Source organism: Entelurus aequoreus, linkage group LG25 (assembly GCF_033978785.1).
Source record: "Entelurus aequoreus isolate RoL-2023_Sb linkage group LG25, RoL_Eaeq_v1.1, whole genome shotgun sequence".
NCBI lineage: Eukaryota > Metazoa > Chordata > Actinopteri > Syngnathiformes > Syngnathidae > Entelurus > Entelurus aequoreus.
Window position 1 is genome coordinate 6,701,970 of NC_084755.1, and position 12,414 is coordinate 6,714,383.

The 12,414-nt window shown below is 41.0% G+C and overlaps 1 protein-coding gene across 2 annotated transcripts in view; it reads left to right on the top strand.

Moving 5' to 3' along the window:
- The first annotated feature begins 1,314 nt into the window (after window positions 1-1,314).
- The window catches only part of LOC133642382 (phosphomannomutase 1), a 30,026-nt gene continuing 18,926 nt past the window's right edge, over window positions 1,315-12,414 (top strand). Inside the window, exons 1-5 of one of the 2 annotated variants that reach the window (XM_062036532.1) lie at window positions 1,315-1,627; window positions 3,244-3,361; window positions 8,929-9,005; window positions 10,160-10,251; window positions 10,811-10,910. In XM_062036532.1, coding sequence (XP_061892516.1) covers window positions 1,541-1,627; window positions 3,244-3,361; window positions 8,929-9,005; window positions 10,160-10,251; window positions 10,811-10,910 — 474 coding nt within the window. In that variant the 5' untranslated portion in view covers window positions 1,315-1,540. The remainder of the gene's footprint in view (window positions 1,628-3,243; window positions 3,362-8,928; window positions 9,006-10,159; window positions 10,252-10,810; window positions 10,911-12,414) is intronic. The other variant, XM_062036533.1, reaches the window with a different exon arrangement.

Here is a 12,414-nt window from a genome sequence, read left to right on the forward strand (position 1 = left end):
ACAACATTAAATACAGTAGTGTAGTAGACCTAAGTATTCATTAAGTACCACCATAATGACAACATTAAATACAGTAGTGTAGTAGACCTAAGTATTCATTAAGTACCACCATAATGACAACATTAAATACAGTAGTGTAGTAGACCTAAGTATTCATTAAGTACCACCATAATGACAACATTAAATACAGTAGTGTAGTAGACCTAAGTATTCATTAAGTACCACCATAATGACAACATTAAATACAGTAGTGTAGTAGACCTAAGTATTCATTAAGTACCACCATGATGACAACATTAAATACAGTAGTGTAGTAGACCTAAGTATTCATTAAGTACCACCATAATGACAACATTAAATACAGTAGTGTAGTAGACCTAAGTATTCATTAAGTACCACCATAATGACAACATTAAATACAGTAGTGTAGTAGACCTAAGTATTCATTAAGTACCACCATAATGACAACATTAAATACAGTAGTGTAGTAGACCTAAGTATTCATTAAGTACCACCATAATGACAACATTAAATACAGTAGTGTAGTAGACCTAAGTATTCATTAAGTACCACCATAATGACAACATTAAATACAGTAGTGTAGTAGACCTAAGTATTCATTAAGTACCACCATGATGACAACATTAAATACAGTAGTGTAGTAGACCTAAGTATTCATTAAGTACCACCATAATGACAACATTAAATACAGTAGTGTAGTAGACCTAAGTATTCATTAAGTACCACCATAATGACAACATTAAATACAGTAGTGTAGTAGACCTAAGTATTCATTAAGTACCACCATAATGACAACATTAAATACAGTAGTGTAGTAGACCTAAGTATTCATTAAGTACCACCATAATGACAACATTAAATACAGTAGTGTAGTAGACCTAAGTATTCATTAAAAACAAGGCAGAGGTTTTATTTAACAAGTATATTTCATAATTTTGGCCACTGTAGGATCACACACAGTTTGAACAGTAACACTGTGTTTGAATATTTAATTAAGTGTACCGCTAGCTAGAGCCCGCGTACCACTAAAAAATCTGACGCCACCATTGTATAATATTTAATAATAATCTATATAAAAAATAAAAAATAAAATATATATATATATATATATATATATATATATATATATATATATACTGTAACATCACAAAATTCTATGATTATTACAACATGAAGGTGCCCGGTGAAGCCCCGCCCACTACGTGACGTCACCACCTAGCCTGTGATTGGCTGTCGTGTCTGAGCTCCTTGCGTTGCCACACAGCACCTTGTCTTTTTCAAAGGTGTCTTTTTTTTAAGGTGTCTTCCTTTAAGGTGTCTTTTCCAACATCGCAACAACAGACGTGAAGGAGAGAGAAGAAAAAAGGCGATTATTTCCGCTGAGAAGGCTTTTAAAAGACGGAGATTTGACGCGGAGGAGAAGAATGTGTTTCTGTGCGTGGACTTTAATTACTTTATAACACAAGACATTGGAAGAGTTTCTAACACAAGACATTGAAAAAGTGTGTAAAAAGAGGCGATGGAGCGGAAGATCCTGTGCTTGTTTGACGTGGACGGTACTCTGACAGCACCCAGATCGGTGAGCTGCTTTATTCCAATAGTTACGGTAATGACCTGTCCGCTTTTGCCTTTACGTCACCTACTCTTTTCCTCCTGACACGCTGACGTCATCACTTCTGCAGATATCATAGAGGTGGGCAAATATCGATATATACCTGTATATATATATGTGTGTATATATATAAATATATATACACATATAACGTGTGTATATATGTGTGTATATACTGTACATAAATGTGTATACATGTATTTGTATATATTTATATGTATATATGAGTGTATATATATATATATATGTACACATATATACACATATACAAATATACACACACAAACGTGTATATATGTGTGTATATATTTATATGTATAAATGTGTGTATATATGTACACACATATATATACATATTTATACATATAAATATATACACACATATACACACACATATATACACGTATATACGTGCATATATACACATTCACACACACATATACTCACACACATATACTGTATATACACATTTTTACACACAAATGTATATACACATTTATACATATATATATATACAAACACACATATACACATATATATATATACATATTTATATATTTACACGTATATACACACACATATATACACATTTATACATGCATATATACACCTACACACACACACACACACACATATATACATACACATTTTTACACACAAATGTATATACACATTTATACATACATATATATATATATATATATATATATATATATATATATACACAAACACACACATACACGTATACACATTTATATATATACACACGTTTATACACACACACACATATATATATACACACATATATATAAACAAACACAATATTACACATGTACACACACATATATATGCACACATATATATATACAAACACATAATTACACATGTACACACAGACATATATATATACACACATATATATATAAACAAACACAATAATACACATGTACACACACATATATATGCACACATATATATATACAAACACATAATTACACATGTACACACACACATATATATATATATACACACACGCATTTATATACAAACACATATATACACATGTACACACGTATATATATATATTTATATATATATATATACACACATTTTTGTGTGCGTGTGTGTTAGCGACTAGCAATATGTTAGCGATAAAACTGAAGCACTCTGCCATTCATTCATTGACATTGGCTTGTGTGGATGGCGTGGGGGGGGTAGGGGGTGGAGGTGTGGCTGTGGTTTCAGTGGATGGCAGATTGTAAACTACCATCGACTACATTTGAGTAGCCATTGAAGTTTCACGTTAAAGTGAGGTCAATTGTAGAGTTTGTGAGGGGTTTTAAGAGCAGGGATGACTTGGCTAAATGGGGGCCCTGAGCAGAATTGTGTTTGACTAAGTACAAAGATCCCTCCTGCTACCTTCTCTTATTCTCTGGCAGACCAGGTGCGTTAGAATGTGTTTATGAGCGAGGGCGAAGGTAACTTGTGGAGCCCAGCATTGTCACACTCGCCATTGCCTTGTTTTGTGCACTCAAATATTCCTAGTAGGTAACGGTGTGTTCATGCAGTCACGTAAAAAAGACACAAAGTCTTTTCTCTCTGCCGCATAGAAAATAGACCCGCAGCTGGACCAGTTCTTCCAAACTCTGCGACGCAAAGTCAAGATCGGCATCGTTGGAGGCTCCGACTACTCCAAGATAGCAGAGCAGCTCGGGGAAGGAGACGAAGGTGAGCTAGTCAACAACACCACTTGAATTATACAGTACATTCAAATCAAATACAATCAAATATGGCTATTCAGTGCATTCCACCATATATTAAATCAGATTGTATTCATATTAGGGTTGGTGTAAAAAGTGACGATAAAGGTGAAGTTATAACACTGAAACGCCCTCAGGAAGAGCTGCTTTAAAACAAGGCTAGTGTTTTAGTCAGCAGTGTTATAGCTACTTCTAAATCACTAATCCTCGTCTCCATGGCGACAAATAAAGTGAGTTTCTTACAAGTATCATTATCACTGCAGGATGAGGAATAGCTAAACATGCTTCACTACACACCGTAGGAGGATACAATAGCTCACCACCGTCACAATGTAAACAAATGCCATGGGTGGATCTACACCTGACATCCACTGTAATGATACCAAGTACAATACATGGGTGGATCTACACCTGACATCCACTGTAATGATACCAAGTACAATACATGGGTGGATCTACACCTGACATCCACTGTAATGATACCAAGTACAATACATGGGTGGATCTACACCTGACATCCACTGTAATGATACCAAGTACAATACATGGGTGGATCTACACCTGACATCCACTGTAATGATACCAAGTACAATACATGGGTGGATCTACACCTGACATCCACTGTAATGATACCATGTGCTTTCTGCACAGCACAATTGCGATTTACACAAAGGTACATGAATGTTTTCCAAGTTATTTCAGCATGAATATTATACGTCAGTAAACAGCTGGACAAGTTGTTTTTTGAACATTATTTTTTGGGACCAGTAGCGACATAATGCTAATGTTGTGTTTAACTTAGCAGCAAAAAACATCAGAGACCTTTATTACGTGTGTCTTAGAGGAGCCTCAACATTTGATTTCTAAATATGGCCAAACTCCTGGGAAAATTGGTCTAAATATGGCATTTTTCTACATCACAATAACTCATCTACTCCATTTTATACCATTGTATAACACTTTATGGATTGAATTTCCTGGTGGGGAACCCTGAAATAAATAAAAACTATTCTGGGCTCCTTCACGTAGACTAGAATTGAGACATTTTTCTTCATTTCTTCCTGGATGTTACAGAAAGTATGAGAATGTGTGAGCTGCCACCCGCTCTTCTTTACTTTATTTTTACTTATAAGTGCTTTCCATACATGAAAAAGAAATGCAACACAAAGTGCTTTACAGACTTAAAAACAATACCCCCATGACTCACATCCCCCATCATCACACACACACAAACACACACATGCACACAAATACCAAACACAAACACACATATGAACACATGAGTGCATGGCTGAGTACAGAGGAGCCAGGTGAGTAAACACTATCACATCTGCACCAGGAGGTCATCAGACCACGGCCACCAGGACGCTGACACAAAGCACTGAGGAAAGTTGGAAAGTAAAAATAATAAAACCTGAAAAATAGTAAGTAAAACATATGAAGATAAAAAAAGTAAATATATAATAAATAAATAGAAGTAAATAAAATATTGCATAACTAATAAGATAAAAAGTGAAGTGCGAATGACTTCAATAAAATGTATTAATATTAGGTCAAAGCCAAATAAAAAAGGTGGGTCTTAAAAACATGAACCTTCTCCGCAGCCCTGAGATGTTGCATAGACCGGGGCCATAATGGTGGAAAGATGCCACCCGTGACTTTGTGTCCTGACTTTTGGAATAATTAGGAGGCGATAAAAAGTCCCAGTACCATAAAAACATTTATGAACCATAAGAAGAACTTTAAAATTGATCCTGAAAGAGATTTTAAAACTGGTGTAATGTGAGCCCGCCTTCTGGTCGTCTTAAATACTTATGCAATAAGTCTCCTTTAGGTCGCCCATATCTGTGGCCTTGTTAGTTGATTGAATCACGGAACATGATCCTTTAATGAGCCCACTCCCCGAGTCAAGACGTGGCACTCCTTTAATGAGCCCACTCCCCGAGTCAACACGTGGCACTCCTTTAATGAGCCCACTCCCCGAGTCAACACGTGGCACTCCTTTAATGAGCCCACTCCCCGAGTCAACACGTGGCGCTCCTTTAATGAGCCCACTCCCCGAGTCAACACGTGGCGCTCCTTTAATGAGCCCACTCCCCGAGTCAACACGTGGCACTCCTTTAATGAGCCCACTCCCCGAGTCAACACGTGGCGCTCCTTTAATGAGCCCACTCCCCGAGTCAACACGTGGCGCTCCTTTAATGAGCCCACTCCCCGAGTCAACACGTGGCGCTCCTTTAATGAGCCCACTCCCCGAGTCAACACGTGGCGCTCCTTTAATGAGCCCACTCCCCGAGTCAACACGTGGCGCTCCTTTAATGAGCCCACTCCCCGAGTCAACACGTGGCACTCCTTTAATGAGCCCACTCCCCGAGTCAACATGTGGCACTCCTTTAATGAGCCCACTCCCCGAGTCAACACGTGGCGCTCCTTTAATGAGCCCACTCCCCGAGTCAACACGTGGCACTCCTTTAATGAGCCCACTCCCCGAGTCAACACGTGGCGCTCCTTTAATGAGCCCACTCCCCGAGTCAACACGTGGCGCTCCTTTAATGAGCCCACTCCCCGAGTCAACACGTGGCGCTCCTTTAATGAGCCCACTCCCCGAGTCAACACGTGGCGCTCCTTTAATGAGCCCACTCCCCGAGTCAACATGTGGCGCTCCTTTAATGAGCCCACTCCCCGAGTCAACACGTGGCGCTCCTTTAATGAGCCCACTCCCCGAGTCAACATGTGGCGCTCCTTTAATGAGCCCACTCCCCGAGTCAACACGTGGCGCTCCTTTAATGAGCCCACTCCCCGAGTCAACACGTGGCGCTCCTTTAATGAGCCCACTCCCCGAGTCAACACGTGGTGCTCCTTTAATGAGCCCACTCCCCGAGTCAACACGTGGCGCTCCTTTAATGAGCCCACTCCCCGAGTCAACACGTGGCGCTCCTTTAATGAGCCCACTCCCCGAGTCAACACGTGGCGCTCCTTTAATGAGCCCACTCCCCGAGTCAACACGTGGCACTCCTTTAATGAGCCCACTCCCCGAGTCAACACGTGGCGCTCCTTTAATGAGCCCACTCCCCGAGTCAACACGTGGCGCTCCTTTAATGAGCCCACTCCCCGAGTCAACACGTGGCGCTCCTTTAATGAGCCCACTCCCCGAGTCAACACGTGGCACTCCTTTAATGAGCCCACTCCCCGAGTCAACACGTGGCACTCCTTTAATGAGCCCACTCCCCGAGTCAACACGTGGCGCTCCTTTAATGAGCCCACTCCCCGAGTCAACACGTGGCGCTCCTTTAATGAGCCCACTCCCCGAGTCAACACGTGGCACTCCTTTAATGAGCCCACTCCCCGAGTCAACACGTGGCACTCCTTTAATGAGCCCACTCCCCGAGTCAACACGTGGCGCTCCTTTAATGAGCCCACTCCCCGAGTCAACACGTGGCGCTCCTTTAATGAGCCCACTCCCCGAGTCAACACGTGGCGCTCCTTTAATGAGCCCACTCCCCGAGTCAACACGTGGCGCTCCTTTAATGAGCCCACTCCCCGAGTCAACACGTGGCGCTCCTTTAATGAGCCCACTCCCCGAGTCAACACGTGGCGCTCCTTTAATGAGCCCACTCCCCGAGTCAACACGTGGCGCTCCTTTAATGAGCCCACTCCCCGAGTCAACACGGGACCGCTAAGACGCCAGGAAGGAAGGGCAAAAACTGGATCTCCCGGAAAGAAAAAAAAAAGAAGGAAGTTTTGACAAGTAAGTGGAGGAGACGTACTGTTGGAGAGCAGCACTGCAAGAAGGGGGAGGGCATTTTTATTTTCAAATGAAGTGAAAAAATAATCAGGTAATTTTTGTTATGTAAGGCAAACTACTGGTGCATGAACAGTGTTATTACAAACTACTGGCGCACGAACGGTGTTATTACAAACTACTGGCGCACGAACGGTGTTATTACAAACTACTGGCGCACGAACGGTGTTATTACAAACTACTGGCGCACAAACGGTGTTATTACAAACTACTGGCGCACGAACAGTGTTATTCCAAACTACTGGCCCACGAACGGTGTTATTACAAACTACTGGTGCATGAACAGTGTTATTACAAACTACTGGCGCACGAACGGTGTTATTACAAACTACTGGCGCACGAACGGTGTTATTACAAACTACTGGCGCACAAACGGTGTTATTACAAACTACTGGCCCACGAACGGTGTTATTACAAACTACTGGCGCACGAACAGTGTTATTACAAACTACTGGCGCACGAACGGTGTTATTCCAAACTACTGGCGCACGAACAGTGTTATTCCAAACTACTGGCGCACGAACGGTGTTATTCCAAACTACTGGTGCACGAACGGTGTTATTCCAAACTACTGGCGCACGAACGGTGTTATTACAAACTACTGGTGCACGAACGGTGTTATTACAAACTACTGGTGCACGAACAGTGTTATTACAAACTACTGGCGCACGAACGGTGTTATTACAAACTACTGGCCCACGAACGGTGTTATTACAAACTACTGGCGCACGAACAGTGTTATTACAAACTACTGGTGCACGAACGGTGTTATTACAAACTACTGGTGCACGAACAGTGTTATTACAAACTACTGGCGCACGAACGGTGTTATTACAAACTACTGGTGCACGAACAGTGTTATTACAAACTACTGGCACACGAACAGTGCTATTACAAACTACTGGTGCACGAACAGTGTTATTACAAACTACTGGCGCACGAACGGTGTTATTACAAACTACTGGCGCACGAACGGTGTTATTACAAACTACTGGCGCACGAACGGTGTTATTCCAAACTACTGGTGCACGAACAGTGTTATTCCAAACTACTGGCGCACGAACAGTGTTATTCCAAACTACTGGCGCACGAACGGTGTTATTCCAAACTACTGGCGCACGAACAGTGTTATTCCAAACTACTGGCGCACGAACAGTGTTATTCCAAACTACTGGTGCACGAACAGTGTTATTGCAAAGTACTGGTGCACGAACAGTGTTATTCCAAACTACTGGCGCACGAACAGTGTTATTACAAACTACTTCATCAACTACTAAGTGCTGCTATCATATTCTATCTGCTTGGGTACTTCTGTTGTAGTTGTGAAAAAGGCTGATACAGATTTTAAAAAATACCAATATACATAAAAATGCCAAATATCGGCGGTTTATAATGATAATTATCATTATCAGGTATCATTATCACTGGAGGATGAGACTAAACATGTTACACACCAATAGCAAGTTATTAGAAATGACTATAGTTTTTCTACAAACTGTGAACATCAGACTTGTAGTATTGGAGAAGTCCTTGCCATGATTGACACCTCTCTTCTTCTGCAGTCTTACACAAGTTTGACTGAAGTCCTTGCCATGATTGACACCTCTCTTCTTCTGCAGTCTTACACAAGTTTGACTGAAGTCCTTGCCATGATTGACACCTCTCTTCTTCTGCAGTCTTACACAAGTTTGACTGAAGTCCTTGCCATGATTGACACCTCTCTTCTTCTGCAGTCTTACACAAGTTTGACTATGTGTTTGCTGAGAACGGCACAGTGCAGTACAAAGATGGGAAGCTCCTCTCCAAACATGTAAGTGAACATCATGTTTGTGTTTGTGTTCCATTGTCTTGGAAACTGTACACCTCAACCCTAAAGTCCAACCTTTTTACCGCTCAAAATGAAAAGATTGGGGGGCCATGTTGACGCAGTAGATTTGCGTTGTCTCGGAAGGTAACCCCTGCGAAAAATAATGAAGGGTGTGAATCCTTGGGCACCCAACCATTCAATCCGCTTCCAATTCCTGGAGTGAGGATTCCATTCAGAACCCATTCTAGATGCAACTGGACAGGTAGCAGTGTGCGCTCACATTCCATAGAAAGCAGCCTCATATCCATGAACTGACATTAGTATGTGCTTGTTCACACAACCGCGTGCAGAATGACAACAAGTGTGCGGTGACTAAAACACACCAAACATGAAGGACATGCAAGTGTCTAGGAGACAAAAGACTTTTTCTTGATTATGTACATTACATCTTTTTGCTCTTCTTGCAAGTCTTTTTTTGTGTGCTTTTCTTCGAGAGTCATATCCATATATATAATAATGTACTGTGGCAGGCTATCCAGGAGCATATTGGATGATGTATCCATATATATAATAATGTACTGTGGCAGGCTATCCAGGAGCATATTTGATGATGTATCCATATATATAATCATGTACTGTGGCAGGCTATCCAGGAGCATATTGGAGACTGTATCCATATATATAATAATGTACTGTGGCAGGCTATCCAGGAACATATTGGATGATGTATCCATATATATAATAATGTACTGTGGCAGGCTATCCAGGAGCATATTGGATGATGTATCCATATATATAATCATGTACTGTGGCAGGCTATCCAGGAACATATTGGATGATGTATCCATATATATAATCATGTACTGTGGCAGGCTATCCAGGAACATATTGGATGATGTATCCATATATATAATAATGTACTGTGGCAGGCTATCCAGGAGCATATTGGATGATGTATCCATATATATAATCATGTACTGTGGCAGGCTATCCAGGAGCATATTGGATGATGTATCCATATATATAATAATGTACTGTGGCAGGCTATCCAGGAACATATTGGATGATGTATCCATATATATAATCATGTACTGTGGCAGGCTATCCAGGAGCATATTGGATGATGTATCCATATATATAATCATGTACTGTGGCAGGCTATCCAGGAACATATTGGAGAGGAGCTGCTGCAGGACCTGATCAACTTCTGCCTGAACTACATGGGGCTCATCAAGCTGCCAAAGAAAAGGCAAGCAACTGACCAACAGATTGTTGACTTGCACTCCTACCGGTCGTAATCAGTCGCCAGTATTAACAATAAGTTATAAGTCATAATTATCCCCTCAACTCCCCCCAAAATGGATTAACTTGCTGGAATAAAAAAGACAATATAACATACATCCATAAACGTGGATGCATGTGAAAAAGTGCAATATATTTATCTGTACAGTAACCTATTTATTTATTTATATATGCACCTTATTGCTTTTTTATCCTGCACCACCATGAGCTTATGTAACGAAATTTCGTTCTTATATGTACTGTAAAGTTCAAATTTGAATGACAATAAAAATGAAGTCTAAGTTTAAGTCTAAGTCTAAATCTACAGTACGGCTCCAGCTGCCAACTCATAACGTGGCCGCTTCTTTCCCCCCCAAAAATGTGTAAGTCAGACAACATAAATAAGAAGGAGAACATTCTTCTATTTTTCTCAGCCGTGATGTATTTGATGGTTTTTGCAGTCCTAATGTAGTGTTGTGGTGACATTGAAAGTGTCTGCACCTTGTCAAGTCCTTGACTCGTTGCAGGGGAACATTCATTGAGCTGAGGAATGGAATGCTCAATATTTGCCCCATCGGTCGGAGCTGCACCACGGAGGAGCGAATGGAATTCTCCGAAATTGATAAGGTAAAGTAGAAAAATCATATCAAAATTGCTACCTGCAAACATGCCATCGGTGAGATTAGATAATGGAAGGTGTTTGAGTTCCGTCTGAGCGTTATTTTGGCTTACAGAGTATTTGGAGTCTTGCACCCATCACTGCTAAACATGCGTTCCCTCCCTCTCTTGTGGATAGTGCCTTTTTAAGATGGTCAAGGCTGGGGATCAACAACATTAAAGATTTAAAAACACTTTTGCCTCTTTCCAGCAACTTTGTGATACATTGTTACTCCCTAACCCTTTTAGATATCTTCAGATCCACAGTTTTGTTCCTAATACTTTTCCCAGGTTTCCAAACTTATCAACTGACAGTTTTAGATGCTTTTTTTTACACGGCTTTTGACTTTAAAAGGATCAATTACACATATTTACAATCACTATTTTTATTTACGCTCGCTGCGCAGGCTAGCTCTCTAATCAGCTAAACAGACTCAATAACTCCACAGTGAGGTTTTGGTCAATTTACTGAGGAATTTGTAAAAAAAAAGAAAGAATGCCACTGTAAGGTAATAATACTAACACAGACACTCGTAAAAGTGTTAGCATATTAGCTAATGCTAGCGACGCTAGCTGGATTACATTACGATAGCACGTACAAATATGCATGAAAACACTCCTACAGACATCACGCATGGGATGCTTTAGAAAGTAAGAATTGTTTTAGTTACATTGTAAAACTTACAAATGTTGACATACATTAGCTGCACCGTCTTACAGGCCGCAGCGTGCAAAGCGTAGGAAAAAAGTAGCGTCTTATAGTCATGAGATTAGGTCAGGAGTGTCAAACGTACGGCCTATGTGGCGAACAGGTTTAATCCGGCCCACGAGATGGGTTTTCTAAGTATAAAAATGAGCTGAAATTTTTTGTATAAAAGAAAGTGCTGTTCCTAATGTGTCCACTGGATGTCGCAATAGCAATTCTGTCAGGCAAGCAAACGGTTTGTACCCAGGCCGAGCAAGAGGTATAGAGTAAAGGCTCCTCGCCCTCCACCCTGCTTCCAGCACATTGTTACTTTGACACCAAAATGTCTGTCAAAAATGAGTAAAGTGAGCGAAGAGTGTAACTCAACCCTCCCGAATACTTTCTACTTCCGCTTCTTAGGCTTTGTTGAGTTAGCACACAATTAATATGATGTATGATTTATTTTCTTCAATAGCAGATAGGCTGTGACTTAACATTTGATGTCTTTGGGGCGGTATAGCTCGGTTGGTAGAGCGGCCGTGCCAGCAACTTGAGTGTTGCAGGTTCGATCCCCGCTTCCGCCATCCTAGTCACTGCCGTTGTGTCCTTGGGCAAGACACTTTACCCACCTGCTCCCAGTGCCACCCACACTGGTTTGAATGTAACTTAGATATTGGGTTTCACTATGTAAAGCGCTTTGAGTCACTTGAGAAAAAGCGCTATATAAATGTAATTCACTTCACTTTGCAGATACACTGAGGCAAAGTCTAAGTTCATTGTTGTCAGGAA